Consider the following 16,887-nt stretch of genomic DNA (forward strand, 5'->3'; position numbering starts at 1 on the left):
GGTCTTTAAAGTTTGCAAGAATCTGATTAATGCCATTGCTATTTTCACTTTACAGACGGATGACTTGTGATTTAGAGGGCCCAAATGATTTACTTATGTTCATAGAACTGGGAAACAATCAGTGTCTCCATCACCAGACATTCAGTAAGTCTCTCCCTTGTGTCAGACACCATGCAAGAAAAAGTCAAGATTCAAGATTCAAACATTATTCACTTGACTGTAAATGTCTGAAGAAACACTGGAACAATGGAAACAGTTCTGAACTTGGAGTTAGGATAGATGGGTTTGAATATTACTTCAGACACTTGCTATCTGTGGGTAAATCTCCTAACCTCAGTCTTAATTTTCTTGTTTAGAAAATTAGATCAATAATAGTACCTTGGTAATGGAGTTTTTGTGAAGATCAAATGAGATAACGTGTCTAGTGCTTTCCAAATATTAAAGTGCTACATAAATATTTGATACTATAGGTATCTTATTATTTCTTTTTTTTTAAGGTTTTTGAAAGGCAATGGGGTTAAGTGACTTGCCCAAGGCCACACAGCTGGTCTGAGGGCTGGATTTGAACTCAGGTACTCCTGACTCCAGGGCTGTTGCTCTATCCACTGCACCACCTAGCCACCTTGGTATTTTATTATTTCTAAAAGAATGTCACAACACTATAATCATCCCCATATCTGTTCACCAATGTGAGTGCACAGAAATAGAAGATGAGAAGTTATATATGATATATGAAACAGCAAGAAATTCATTACAAATTATGGGAAGTGGAATTGTTGTATTAGTAAGACTAGAAAAGCAGGTAGAAGCCAGGTTGAATAAGACTTTGAAAGCCAAATCATGTAGTTTATATTTTATCATTTAGGCATTAAAAAATCTCCTGGATTGTTGAACAGGGCAACAATATGGTCAAACATGTATGTGAGGGGAATCCTTTTGGCAGCTGTGAATAAGTTGAATTAAAGTCAGGATAACCACAAGGCGAACAGAGCAAATAGAAAACCATCGCAATGTTCTAAGTGAGAGGGGATCAAGGTTGAATTTTAGTGGCTGTATGAGTACAGAGGAAGGAACAGATATGATATGTGTTCTAGAAGAAGAATCTGCAAGATTTGTTGTCTCATTACCAAAGATATGAGATGATGGAAAATTAGGAGGTGAGATTTTCATGGTGACTGTGAACGTGTGGAAAGAAGACAGTATCCTTGACAAAAAGAAGAAAAAGTGGAGAGTGTTGGATTTGAATAGAAATATGAGTTCTATTTTGGACATAATAAATTTGGGAGGCATATTGGACATTTAGTTCAGAATGTTCTATCAGTAAATCAATAATTCACCAAGCATTTTCCCAGTGTGTGCTAATTAGTAAGCAATGCATAGAAAAACCCCAAATTTTAGAGACATGATACTGGTATCAATAACAACATATAAGATCCACATAGAGTAGATGGAAAGTAAACTTAAAAAAAGATGATCAGTATCTGGAAGTACTGGGAAAAGCTATCTGTACGAAGACATGAGCTAAAGAAAGTCAGGGAAACCAAGAGAGAGAGAGAGAGAGAGTATACCAGACATAGGGGTAGCCAACAAACAGTACAACAAATTAGAAATAGGATGTGGGAAGTCAAAAAAGTAGGCCTGTAAGATTATATACCATAGAGTGCATAGGAAAGCATAATGTGAAAGAAAGGAAGGAATGATCTAAGCTGTTGATGAGCTTTTAATGTCAAAAAATTAGTTTATATTGATTCTTCAAGTAATAGGAAGTTGCTGAACTTTACTGAGCTGTGGGGTGACATGGGCTCCCCTGCCCATGGGATTAGTGATTAGTAAATTAGTGATTAGTGATCTAGTGCGTAGTGAAATCACCATAGTAAGCTACATAGGCGGAGAACAAAAGATGCTCCCTTGACTAGTCTTGTGGGAGAAAGTAACTCTTAGCTTTCATTAGTCAGGTCAGCCCTTTTATACCATATGTTGGTTCCATATGTGAACATTAAAAATAATGAATAATGAATAAATCCATTTATTATATACAACATAGAAAACAGAAATGTAAGTAGTTATAGAAAATCAAACATATACAAAAAGAAGTGAACTTTTCAGTTGAGTCATATAAGATACCAGTTTATCCAGGAAGAGATGAAAAATCATATGTGAAGAAGAACAAAAAAGAAAATCTGATTGCAACATAGAGAAAATAAAAGGGACTAATGCACGATAAGTCTGAAAGTTTTGAATTTGAAGCAGTTTGTGAAGGATTTTAAATGTTCAATAGAATGGTTTAAATTTGATTGTAGAAATGATTAAGGAGACACTGGAATTCATGAAGGAGGTGAATACCAGGCTCAGGCCTCTGTTTCTAGAATATTACCTTGGAGGCTTTGAATATCTATATATGTGCTAATGCATGTTCATGTGTATATATATATATATATATATATATATATATATATATATATATATATATATATATACACACACACACACACACACATATATATTAATTTAGAGTGCTACTTTTTGATAGTGTGGTTGGTAATATCAAATTTTTCTAGTTTTGAGTTTGCTTTAGATATTGGTTAGTTCTACTAACTAGAAATGTGACTTTGAGCTGGTCATATGACATTCAGGTCTAAAGGATTGGACTAGAAAATCACTAAGATGCTTACCAGACTTAATTTTCTTTGAGCTTATGGCTTTCTTAGACTCAATTTCCTTATCTGTAAGATACAGAAAACATTATTTTATCACATATCTCATAGATATGAAAAGCTAATTAGATCCAAAGTTACATATGGACTTGAAGGTAAGAAGACCTGAATTTAGATCATACATGTTGTGTGTTCTAATTATGTGACCATGGGTAAGACTCTTGACCTCTTAATAGCTACCAAGTAATTCTCCAATACTATAAGCCATAGTTGGATTTTGGGTTAGCAATCTACATAAATGTAAGTCACTTCCCTAAATCAATGAGATTACTCTCCTGTACTTCTTATACAAAAATATTTAAAAATAAATGCAAACTATCACCACCAGTGCCATCACCACCATCATTATTAATATCACTTTCATCATATTGAAGATGTTGAGTTTTTTGAGCTAATAGATGACCAGCAACTGCATATATGTTTCTAAATTTTAAGTTTGTCATATCCCACATATTTGAGATCTTGTTTATATATTAAAATAGTGAGATGGGATGCTCTCTGGATTGATCCAACCAATATATAACTGTGAAAGCAAAGAAATGAGATGCTCCTCTGTTTGGATGCATCTCTCAACTACTCCACTGGAATAAAAGAGTCTGACTCATGCACAACTTTTTATAAGAACTTTCACAGCCTCTTTCACTTCCTTGTTTCTCAGACTGTAGATCAAGGGGTTCAGCATGGGGATCACGATACCATAAAATACAGAGGCCACTTTATCATTTTCTTGTGACTCACTGGAAGAAGGCTGCAAATACATATAAGAAAGTGTCCCATAAAAAATGGTGACAGTGGTCAGATGGGAGGCACAAGTAGAGAAGGCTTTGTGTCTCCCTGCGGCAGAGGTCATCCTCAAGATGGCAGCCAAGATGTAAACATAGGAAAAGAACACTACCAGCAATGTGCTTACCAGGTTAAAACCCACAAAAATAATTAACAGCATGACATTGACATCAATATTTGAACAGGAAAGGGCTAAGATTGGGGGCACATCACAAAAGAAATGATTGATGGTGTTGGAATTACAAAAAGACAGTGAAAAAAGAAATGCAGTGTGTGTAGTAGCATTCAGGGAACCCATAACATAAGATCCAGTGACCAGTTGGATGCAGGCTTTCTGGGACATGACTATTGGATAACGGAGTGGATTACAGATGGCCACATAGCGATCTATAGCCATGGCAGCCAGAAGGTAGCATTCAATTGTGGCAAATATGCCATAAACATATAATTGTATCACACACCCTGAGAATGAAATAGATTTATCTGAGACCAGGAAGTTTACCAACATCTTAGGAGTGATAGCAGATGTGTAACAGAGGTCAACAAAAGCCAAATTTTGGAGGAAAAAATACATGGGTGTGTGAAGGCGCGCATCACACTTGATGAGCAGAATCATACCAACATTGCCCAGTAGAGATGTAATGTAGATGACCAGAAACACAAGGAAGAGGATGTACTGCACTTCTTGTCGAACGGCAAATCCCAATAAAATGAACTCAGTCACTTTGGTGTCATTTTCTTGGATCATGGCTTTCATATCACCTGCAGATGATGGATATAGAGGTAAGGACCAAAAGGTTTTAGTGACTCAAATTAGGAATGACATAGTATTTAGTTTAATATGGAATCATTTTCTTTAAAAAATCAATCTTATTTTATTGCAAATATTTTGCTTTCATTTTAATTTCATTTCTCAATTTATCCTTCCCCATACCCCAGGAAAAGAGTTCACCAAAACCAACTAATATAGGCACTATGTCTGAGGATGCTCTGATATTTTCTCCTACATACTGAATTTGATTTTCTAAGATGAATTAATTTAAGAATCATGACTTTCCTTTTGACTTTTAATTTGACTTTTATTATTATTTTCTATTTTTTTTTGCAAGGCAGTGGGGTTAAGTGGCTTGCCCAGGGCCACACAGCTAGACAATTATTAAGTGTCTCAGGCTGGTTTTGAACTCAGGTACTCCTGACTCCTGGACCGGTGCTCTATCCACTGCACCACCTAGCCGCCCCTTAATCTGACTTTTAAAAGATAATTTTGTATGGAGTCCAGGCATGTTTGTTCCCAGTGATGATGGCATGAGAAGACCTTGTATTTAGTCTCCCTATTGCTGGCCTACATGGGAAAGCTCTTCATGGGTTGTGTAATAATACTAAGAGATATCATTTGTCCAGAACCCTACAGTTGGTAAAACACTTTATATTTATTTATTTTTAAATGTGATGTTCAGTTTCCCAAGACATTGTTGATACCATAATCCTCATTTTATAGAAGAGGAAATTAGGTAGGTAGTGACAGAGTGATTTGCCCAAGTCTCACCTCATATATAGGAGACAAGATTTGAACTTGTTTGTCTGACGCAAAGTTCAGTACTCTAATCCCTATACCATCTCACTGTCTCCTACTTTGATACTTAAAAAAACCTCAGATCACTCTAAAACTAACCATTAGCATTGGCAATGGGTCATTCTGGAAGTATTCTGGCAACATTTTTTTTTTGTCTAGCGTGGGGAAAAGATGACTATTCGGGGATTTTTAGATTTAGGGAAATCACAGATTGTTAGAGCTGGAAAATGACCTACAAGTCAGAACTAGAAGGGTGCTAACAGGAGGACATGTTAACTTTGAGTGAAGGGACTCTGGAATCTAGAATTATTTGAGACCTGCGAGGATCCTCAGAATATCAGAAATGAAAGGTGGATTAGAGATGGTCTAGCCAAGTCTCTGTGTCAACTGATGAGAAAACAGATCACAGGGAGCTTCCATGATTTGTCTAAGGTCTCTCTAAACTATTCCCTAACTCTGAGCCATTAACAGAACTAGAAAGAGAGGCCAGGAGTCCTTATATCCAGGCCAGGGCCTGTTGTTTTTTTCCTTTTCTTTTGGAGACTGAATCTCTCTATCTACCACAGACTGATGATGTTCATTCTTCATTCTTGAAGAAGGCCATGACATCAGAGAAGTGTACCATCACAAACACATGAATTTTATTTGAGTGAGGGAGTACAGTGCTAAGTCACCAGCCTCACTTTCTCTTCAAGAGTCATCTGGGTCCAGTGGCCAGATATGTATCAGGATGGCTGGAGATGTCCCTGGTTGAGAGGCAATGGGTGACTTGCACAAAGTCTCACAGCTAGGGAGTGGCAGGTGTCTGAGGCTGGATTCAAACTCTGGTCCTCCTAATTCCAAGACCAGTGCTCTATCCACTGTGCCACCTAGCCGCCCTTCTTCCCTAGGATGGAAATACAGCAGTCTCTCATCTCTTGATCTCACTGCTAATTTCATTATAACTTGTACTAGCCCATACCCCCTCCTGCAGCCTGGCAGCCCACCACTCCACATGGGTCATTATATTGGTGCTAGCCTAACTGGGGACAACCAATTAGATCTAACCCTAATGTGACTCAGAATTCCTGAGTTCTTGAGACCTTGAGTTCAAGGAATCTATCAATCTTACCTTCTCTCTATAACAGGGATTACAGGAATGTAATCCTCCTTCCCTCCTTATACACATGACTCACCTGCACCCTTATTCTCCCCCATAGTCCTTTTTTTCCTAGTGGCTGCACACCCCTCTCTACCTGAACTAAGTAAGTCACATTTCTACCCAGAAATGATTGGTATGCCATAATGAATTTCCCACTATCACCTCATCACAAATGTCTCACCATTGGGTAATTATACCTTTGGTTATAATGTCATCTTGCTATAATTATTCTTTGCTTCATTCATGCTACCTTAACCTTTGCCGCAAGTGAAAGATTGGAGAGGATGTGACTCATCAGAGGTAAAGCGTACATCCATTTTTGTTTTGCCCCCACCAAACTTGTCCTTCCCCCCAACTTACCTGATTCTTTTGTTGTCATCTCAATGCCCTCCATCTCCCAGACTCAAAATCTGAGTCGTGTGTTACTCTTCCCATTCCCTCATCAACCATATCCAGTAAGTTGCCAGGTCCTATCTCTTTTTCCTTATAAAACAGCTCTTGCCTCTGTCCTGTCCTTTTTAGTCACAAAATCATTCAGATAATTTGGTCCTTTATCATCCTGGGTCTGGGCTGTTAAGTTGCCCCTTAATGATTCTCTCTCCTTCCATTGTCTCACTTATTCAGTCATCTTTCGCAAGGTTTCCAAAATATCCTGCCTCAGACACACAAGTTAGAAGTCCTTTTTTGGACTATTCAATAGTTTCCTATTGCTGATGATGGTACATATAACGTGGAAACTCTTTCATCTAGTATTTAAGGACCTGAATTCTAACTTCTTTCTAAGACCCATTTCTCATTCTTGCTCATATATTCTATACTGTAGACAAACTGGACCGTCAGCTCTCATCAAAGAGAGTCTACCTTCCCTATCCTCTGTGATTGGGAACCAACATCTCCTTTCTTGAGTGCTTTACCTCATCTCATCTTTCAGAATCCTTATCGTTCCTTGCATCCTTTAGGAAGTCATTCTCTGAAATCCTCAGTTGAAGTAAATTTCCTCCTAATTTTTACTGTTTTCTCTGTCTTGCTCTCTGACTCTTCCTCCTCTTTCTTCTTTCCTCCGTCTCTATGTTTCTTTTGCTTCCCATCTTTCACTGCTGCATAATATCCTCTGTAAATGGCATATCCTGCTCCTTCCCCATTAGAGTAGAAGACAAATATCTTGAGCATCAGGATGGCTTGCTTTCTATCATTGTATCGCAAGTCCTGAGAACCAGGCTCTGTATCTTCCATGAACATCATCATTTCACAGGGGAGTCAATTAAGAGCAGGAAGAAACTTTAGGCATAATCCAGGACAGCCTTCCCATATGGCTCCGTGTATGCATAGTAACATGAATTAGATTGATAACCTGATCCTATATCCTTTTCCTGCAGATATGTAGATAGTGCAGTGGACTGAGGATTCAATATACTGTTAGGAAGATCTGAGCTCATATCCTGCCTCAGACCCTAGCTGTGTGAACCCGGACAAGTCATTTAACCTCCTTTTAGTCTCAGTTTCCTTATCTATAAAGTGGGTAGAATGATGGCACCTACCTCCCAGGGTTGTTATGAGGATCAAATGAGATAATATATGTGAAGTGTTTTACAGACCATAAGGTGCTATTGGATTCCTAGATCTTTTCTCCCCATAAAGGGGGATGGACTAGCTGACCTCTAAGGTCATTGATGTTCTAAACTTTGAGATCCCTGATCCCTGAGGGTGAATCTCTCCCTCCTGAAGGCCAGTCAGTCAGATGTTTCACCTACTCACCCCACCACTCACTCCCTTTGCATTGTGACTTTTTGGGGGGTGAGAGTCTCCTGCTCAGTCTTAGAACCAGCTCCTCTGTCTCTCTGACCCTGATCCTTTAGGCTCTGCTTCTTCCCTGATACACTTTCCCAAATGTGGGAATAATGAGAGATTAGCTTCAGGGGATGTAATTTCACTCTAATTCTTCTGCTCCCATCAGGACTCACTGGAGTCCGAAGGTGACATCCCTTCAAGTGACACAAATGTAGGCACACATATGCCAGCCACAAAGCTTAGGGACCAAACCTCCTGGGCATTTCCTGTCCCAGAGGATGAGAAAAGATCATGAGAAAAAGTGCTCATTAGCTACCTTCCTTCTGACTTCCCAGGAGTGCTGCTGTTTTCCAATTACTTGGGAATTTTGCTATAATGATTATCATAGATACTTCAAAGTTTATAACCCTATTCTTCTGAGAATCAGGAACTGTCACTGTTGTCATTTTACAGATAGGTGACCTGTGATTTGGAAGGCCTAGGTGATTTGCTTTTATCCTCATAAAACTAAAAATGGTCAATTACTTCATGTACTATCCATATGCTTCTTCCCTATGCAAGAGAAAGTCAAGGTTCAAACTACAATCACTTGTCTATAAGTCTGATGAGACAGAGCAGAGAGTTCTGAGCTTGGGCCAGGATAGACAAGCCCAAAAGCTGCCTTAGACACTTGACAGCCGCAAGCTGGTCACTGGACCCCAACTTCAGTTTTCTTGTCTGTAAAATGAAGATAGCAACACAACTTATATCATGGAGTTTTTGTGTGGGGCAAATGAGCTAACAATTCAAGTGCTTTGAAAATCTTAAAGTGTTACAAAAATGCTTAATTTTATTATTATGATTATGAGGTTTTATGACATACATATCCAAGTAGAATGGAGGAAATGCTTGTTATTCAACATTTGGAATGGTGTATAATTTGTCTTGTGTTTTATATAAATTGGGTAATGGGTAATCCATCAACCAGCTAATCAAGAATAATTATTAAGTATTTCATATGGACTATAACTGTTCTAGAAGCTAGAGATAAAATATATATGTCACATTGACCCTGCTTTGGAGAATTAAATATAAAAAATGAATAAATTTATATATATATATGTGATATTTAAAATGTTTTGGGGAAGTTACTAATCACAGTGGTAGGAAAGAAGGTAACTGTGGACTATTCTACTGTTTGAACTGAATCTTTTATGGCTATGAAACTTGACCATCTACACCTGCTGACCTGCTTTTTAGAGAACCTTACCTAAGGACTTTGGTTATGTTGATCAGAAATCTAGAGATTGATGTAAGGAGTTTTTTTCATAACTATACATTTAAGCAACCAATATATCCTATCTGAAAACTGGTCCTGTATAATTAGTTATTATTTCTATATTTCTTTGATTGACTACTGATACTTGTGGGGATTGGGACACCTCTTTTTGATTTTGGAAAATTGCACCTGTCCACTCTCCCCTGACCATGTGGAAAATTCCCTAATGTTTCCTCCAATGAGAAATCAGATGACTTAACTATGTATCCCAATTAATTGTTTTCTTTTAATTATTTTGTCTTATTTGATTGTTTTTAATGTATAAAAACATCTATCTCCACCTGTATTCAGAGTGCTGTGTCAAAGCTAAGGAAGGTGATTTGTCCAGATATCTTATGCAGCTTGCATGTTACTTAAAAATCAATTCACTTGAAAGCTCAAATCTTTGTTTTTTCAGCAATTTCATCTTTCACCCCACCATAGATTTTGGTCAAGCCAGGAAGCTCAAATTAGGACTCCAATCCCAGACAACAGCCTTCTAGAAAAACTCCTTACTTTGGCTAATTTTTCCCTAAGAAATTTTTCCCCAGAAGATTGCCTCTGGAGGACTGACCCTCTGTTCTTGACTCCCATTTCTTATGAGCCAAGGGAAGGTTTAGGTTTAAGTTTAGGATTAAGTTTAAGTTTGGGAAATTTTTCTCCAGAAGAAGGGTAGTTTAGGAAGTTTAAGTTAAAGATTAGGGTTTTCCTTGAGAAAAGGGAAAGTTAGGATTAGGCTTTGGTTAATAATCAGGAATTTTGGATTTCATAGTGATAATATATCAGTGAATAGACTGAATAGCATGGAAACAGATGGTGCTCTCAACAGGAATGAGTAAGCAATATACAATTGAGTTATCTGGCATTTGACATAAATCTTTAAGAGATTCAGTTGATATTTTGTTTTCACTCCAATTTGACTCTTTAATTATTGCAAATTAGAAAACAGAATAAGGCTAGTTACTGAAAAACCTTAGTCTTATCAAAGAAACTTTTGGTTTTTGCTGGAAATCTTAAAAGGATGGTTCCTGTTCACCTACACAAAGGAGTTTCTTGTTTATATCCTGATATTCCTTCTTCTCTTTAATCTCTTCAGTTTGGCACCTATAACTCAGTCCTTGTAGCTTCTACATCATATGTTGCTGGACAGGCTACTATGTGTATGTGTATGTACTGCGGCATTTAGTCTGCATTTTTTTAATTTGATAAACCTTTGTCTTGTGTTCTGTTTGTATTGTTGTTTGTAGGTTTTGTTACCCTGAAAGACTTCTAAAGGGAAAATGCAGCCAGTCAGAAAGACTGCCAAAAAGTTACAATCAAAGAGTTTGACACGCTGGGGAAGAATAATAAAGTTTCATAGTTGAAGTAGTTGTCCCAGTAAGCAGGAAAAATTTCCACTTTGGGTTTTCAGTGTGAGATTCAGTTTAAAAGGGGGAAAACCCTATGAGATTTTAGAAGAGTTACTCAGGAATCTTTATAAGTGATTTGAAACCAAGGAATCAGAAGCATCTTCAGAGGTGCCTTGAGAATGAAGTCCATTTTCTTATATTCATGAGAAGATAGTTCCAAGGCTACATGTGACATCTAAGACTCAGGACAAAATATGATGATTAAGTGAAGTGGGTTGCTAGAATTAAAGGGGATGTCAGTGAATATTGATGATCATTGTTGCATTACTTTGGACTTTTGCTTTATGGTGCTTAAGCTTTCTTGGTTACTTTGGTGATATGTAAATCTCCCTTCTCAAAATTAGTTCATTGAGAGCTCTCCAAAGAATTTGGTCTGTAATCTGACCTACATAAGTCTGGCTATGAATATATGAAAACCTTTACAGATTTGGCATATAGATAAGTAGTCCATGGGAGGAGTGGGCTACTCCTCACCCATAAATCAGAAGGGGGCATTGAAGGGATTAGAATAGCAAGTAGTAATGGGAATTGAATGAACCACACTGATACCATCTTGTGACTCTTTTCTAGAGTTGGTTCCATTCTCAATTCAGTTATGAGTGTAGTCCATTTTTAATCCATTATTCAACTGGGGGAATTATGAAAAAGTGTTATACCAGGGTTCAAATCTAACCTTTCATGGATGAAAAATTGGACCATCTCTACTGGCCATTAGAGAGTCTTAACTAAGGACCTATATTATATTGACCAGAAATATAGTCAGATATGAATTCTGTTTGGAATAGTTCATGACAGTCAAAGGGCAGGTGGTGATGAGACAATGCAATTGAGGAGACAATGATTAAGTTCCAAGAGTCATTCTAATTACTAGAGCTGAGCTCACATATGAAAGAGAAATCAACTATTCCAATAAAGACCAAATTATACTAAATTAGAACTAAGCCATCCTTTCATAAGTTGGCATCTTCTCAAAGAGAGCATGGCAGGGGCTTTGATGAGGGGAAGCCACAATTCTTAACCATGTTCTCAGGTCCTGATCCTGCACCCTTCAAACAATGTCTTTCTAAATGCTGTTTGCACAGTGTTGAGGAGACACAATACTCAATAAGGGAGTTGAGACAAATACTTTCCAGGAGACAAAAAGATAGCAGACAGTGTGATTGTTTAGTTCAAAGTCCTTGAATGATTTTGCAGTTTGATGTCCTTTGTGAATCTTTTACCAAATGATTTTATGTGAGTCTGTGAGAACATTCTCCAGATGAGGACTTCAGTCAGAAGTATGAATACCTGGAGACACAAAACAATACCTCAAACTTGGGAATAGGGACGGGTCACAGAGTCATATAGGGGAATGGAGGGTAATTCTACTATGTAAGTGCTAAGCCATTGATGTGAGTTTTGTGATCCAGTGATTTCTTACCTTCTATATACATATGGAGATATTCTCTATCCTTATAAAATTTAACAGAACCCTAACATTCCTTTATATGATAGTCCTAAATTTCTCTTCCTTTTCAGAGACAAACTTCTCAGAAAAAAAGCAAAACCCAAACCAAAAATCCTCTGTATTTATTATTAGCCTTTCGTCATCCCTCATCCATTTTTTTTTAAAAACCCATTCAATTTGGATTCTTCTGCACTTCCCCCACTCCACGGACACTACTTTCAGCTAGTGATATCAGTGTTCTCATTATTATTAAATTCAATGGCCTTTTCTTAGGGATCCTCTTTACAGATTTGGTTTATAGATAAGTAGTCCATGGGAGGAGGGGGCTGCTCCTCACCCACAAATCAGAAAGGGGGGGATTGAAGGGATTAGATTAGAAGATCCTTAAGGACTTCTGGATTCCACTCTTCCTGAATTTTAATCATTACTGAGTTATAGTTCTTTCCTTACTGGCCAAAATCACCATCTTGTCTTCCTTTGGAGATTCCTTATGCAAGTCTGGGTTGACCCCAGGGCCTTTTATCTTTTTTTTGCCTTCTGTTGTATTTCTAGCACTTAACACTGTGTCTGTCATGTGATAAACCCTTTATAAATGCATATTGACTAGTTAACTTGACTACAGTCTTTTTTTTGCTCTCCATAATATCTGTTTTAGTCATCTCATCACTTCTGAGAGATTCAACTACTATCTGAAGGCATATAACTCTCTCCCTCTCTCTCTCTCTCTCTCTCACACACACACACACACACACACACACACACACACACACACACACTCACTTACATTCAGCCTTCATTGCTTTCCTGGACTTTAGATTTCTATATCCAGTGGCCACCTTGATATTTCCATCTGCATATCCTAATACAGGCCAAACTTAAGCTGTCACAAATGGAGTATATCTATATCATCTCTTTCTCTCTCTGTCTCTGTCTCTGTCTCTCTCTATCATCTCTCTCTCTCTCTCTCTATCTCTATCATTGGTCTGTCTATATCTATCTATCTATCTATCTATCTATCTATCTATCTATCTATCTATCTATGGAATAAACCCTCTTCTCTCCTTAAACTCCCTCATTATGTTTATGGTCATTCTTCCAGTGATCCAGTCACTTAGTTCTCAGTTCCTCACTCAAACTCTCACTCAAACTCCTCCTGTAATATTCAGTCACTTACCAAGGCTCGATGATTTCACATCCTCTAATCTCTTGTATTTTTCCCCATTTCTCTATTCCCCATTCACCTGAACCCAGGCACATATGAACTTAAAATTGGGATATTACAATAGCCCCCTAATTTTTCTTCATATATCTTATTCTGTCACTCTTTTATCTATCCTCCACACAGCTGCCAAACTGATGTCAATTCCTGGACCTCAGATGTCCTTCTGAAGTCCAAGTTTCAATGATTTCTCATTGCATTGGAGTATAAGATTCCAGCTCTTCTGTCTGATCCTTTTTTTTTTTTTAAGATTTTGACAAGGCAAATGGGGTTAAGTGGCTTGCCCAAGGTCACACAGCTAGGTACTTATTAAGTGTCTGAGACCGGATTTGAACCCAGGTACTCCTGACTCCAGGGCAGGTGCTTTATCCACTGCGCCACCTAGCTGTCCCTATCTTCTGTCTGATATTTAAAACTCTGCAATTTGTCTGCTGCTTCTTTCAGGGCTTACTTTTCTCCCCCACTTTTATATCCCAGGTGAACTGACTTTGAAATTGTATGTAACATTCTATATTCCTTGCATACTGTTGCACAAATTATCACCCACTTCTTGAATGATTTCTCTGGGATGACTTTTGGATCCCTTGCCTAGCTCTGATGTCTCAGTTCAGTTGAGATCTCCTTCTAAAGTCCTTTTTTCAGTACTCTAGTTGGTAGTATGTGCAAATCACTCTACATTTATTTTTGATATACATTCTCTTACCTGTGCACATGTATTTTCTTAGCAAAATGCAAACTTCTTGAGGGCAGGAGCTATCTTTTTTTTTTCAAGTCAAGTCTAGTCATGACTTTCTTGATTGAATGAGATGCTTTTAGGATAGATTTAGAATGGAAACTTCTAGACCTTAGAGGTCATAAAATCCAAACTTTTCTTTTTTTTGGATAAGAAAAATGTAGGTCCACAGAAGTCATGGGGTAGAACCAAGGTCCTACAACTTGGAAGTGACAGAGTCAGGAGATGAACTCAGTTCCTCTGACCCTGAATTTAGTATGCTGAATTGATACTCAAGCTCATTTTTCTTCCCTTCCTTCTCATTTATCACTTTATTTGTATCATTCTTGAAACATTTCATTCTTTCAAGAAACTATCTCATTTCCCAATAAATTAATGAGTTGAGATGTATTGAATTAGTCTAATTATTTTCTCTGAAAGGACAAAGACTGACTTGTACCTTGAGAACACTCAGAACTTATCTGGTGTCTACAGAAACAAAACCTCTATGCATGCTGTAGAATTCTCCTGGACAATTCTTTTAGGCAGTAACTGGATCCTTTGTCTTCTTTTTGGCACCTCTGGATCTAACCACTTTAGTAGACACTGAGTAATAAGGCTCATTCTCTGTGCTGGGGACTCACATATCCAGTGAAAGTTGGTGTCCTCCTGGGAAATAAATTGCCTAGATTGGAAGAAAATCAGCTTTTGCTAAAATTCAGGATCAGAGAAGGAATTTCTAGATCTTTCTCTAAACTCTCTCCTAATTGAGCTATTTCAGTCTCTTTTTTTCTGCCAATGCTATATTAGTGGATTCACAGGGTCCCCCAACAATTTAACAAGCATTCGTTGACCCCCCTTGTATTTCTCTATCATTACTTACTGGGTAAACAAAGACAAAAATTGTATTTAAATGTTAATTGATTAAAAGAAATGGAATAAAGAATATTATTTTGAGTAATTTTTATTTCACAAAATACTTCCCATCTATATTAAAACATTTTAGTATTCTTTTTAAACTTTATTGTTCCAAATTCTTTTCTCCCCTTTCACTCTTCCTTTAACCCTTGAGAAAGCAAGCAATATGATAATAATTATGCATGTAGAGTCATGGAAAACATATTTTGATTTTAGCCACGTACAAAAGAAAACACACATAAAATGAATCAAAAAAGTAAAAAAAAATCCTTCATACTATATTCTCTGGAGGTGGATAGCATTTTTTTAAATCATTTGACATTTGTCTAGGGTCATTTTCTTGACTAGAGTAGCTTTCATAATTGAACATTGTTATAATATTGCTGCTACTAGCTACAATGTTCTCCTGGTTCTCCTTACTTCATTTTGGATCAGTTCATATAAGATTTCTCAGTTTTTTTCTGAGATCATCCTGCTCATATTTCTTATAGACAATAGTATTTCATCATAATCATATACCACAATTTGTTCATCCATTTCCCAATTGATGGATAGCCCCTTGATTTCTAAATCTTTGCTACCACAAAAATTGCTATAAATAATTTTGTACAAATTGATCCTTTTCCCCTTATCTTTGATCTATTTAGGAAACAAACCAAGTAATGGTACTGTTGGATCAAAAGGTATCCACAATTTTATAGCACTTTGAGAAATTTCAAATTGTTCTCCAAAATGGTGGGATCAGTCAGTGCATTAGTGACCATATTTTTCCACATCCCTTCTAACAAACATTTATCATATGGTTATATGGCATAATGATTTGAACTCAATTCCTGAAGTCCGGAGAACCTGAGTTCAAATCTGATTAGCTGTGTGACTTGGTCAAGTCATGATCCTGATTGCCTCACTTCCAGGGCTATTCCCAGTTGTCCTGATTCATTTCTGGCCACTGGTCCTAGATGACTCCAGAGGAGAAAGTGAGGCTGGTGACTTAGCACAGCACCCTCTCACTCAAGTCCAGTTCACATGCAGATCATGGCATCACCTCTCTGATGTCATGGTCTTCAAAAATGAAGGAAATAAACAAAAAACAAAAAACAAAAAATGCAACTCCTTTTTTTTTGCCATATTAGTCAATTTGGTAAGTGTGAGGTAATATCTCAGAGATGTTTTAATTTGCATTTCTCTAATTGATTGTGATTTCGAGCATTTTTTTCATATATTGATGATTCCTTTGGTTTCTTCTTCTGAAAACAGCCTGTTTATGTCCTTTGACCACTTATCAATCAGGGAATGGCTCTTATTGTTATACATTTGGATCAGTTCCTTATATATTTATGAAATGAAGTCTTTATCAGAGAAACTTGCCCTAAATTTTCCTAGTTTCTTGCTTTCCTTATAATTTTGATTATATGTTTTATTTGTTAAAAAACCTTTCTAATTTCATGTAATCAAATTAAATACCAAAAAGAAGACAAAAGATTAAGGATTTCACCTGAAAGCAAGAGTAGAAAATAAGGGAAACTTTGAAGTGACTAGAAGAAAACATTCAGTGTTTATGTTTCTGCCGCAACTATCCATTACAAAGCAGGAGTTGGTATCCATCCCAGTAGAGAAAATAAAAAGATTGGGCTAGCGAGTACTATTTTATGTATTAGGAAGATTGACATGATCTTGGAAGGATAGAAGAAATACTTCAGAGAAGAAAGAAAAAAGAAAATAGAGGTGAAGGAGACTCTTAGCAAAATGTAAACTTCTTGAGGGCAGGGGCTGTCTTGTTTTTTTTCAAGCCAAGTCTAGACATGACTTCTCTTGATTGAATGAAATGCTTTTAGGATAGATTTAGAGTTGAAACTGCAAGACCTTAGAGGTCATAAATGTAGAAG

General features: G+C 37.2%; 1 protein-coding gene across 1 annotated transcript; it reads right to left on the bottom strand.

Annotated features, from left to right (window-relative positions):
* Nucleotides 1–3,315: 3,315 nt before the first annotated feature.
* Nucleotides 3,316–4,245, bottom strand: LOC141516764 (putative olfactory receptor 5AK3). Its single transcript, XM_074227746.1, has one exon. It carries the CDS (start codon nt 4,243–4,245, stop codon nt 3,316–3,318), a length of 930 nt encoding a protein of 309 aa, XP_074083847.1.
* Nucleotides 4,246–16,887: the final 12,642 nt, after the last annotated feature.

The sequence above is a fragment of the Macrotis lagotis genome, chromosome 3 (assembly GCF_037893015.1).
Source record: "Macrotis lagotis isolate mMagLag1 chromosome 3, bilby.v1.9.chrom.fasta, whole genome shotgun sequence".
In the NCBI taxonomy this organism is placed as follows: Eukaryota; Metazoa; Chordata; class Mammalia; order Peramelemorphia; family Peramelidae; genus Macrotis; species Macrotis lagotis.

Coding starts and splice junctions, on each gene's coding strand:
- LOC141516764 (XM_074227746.1), bottom strand. CDS start 4,245: ATGATCCAAGAAAATGACACCAAAGTGACTGAGTTCATTTTATTGGGA.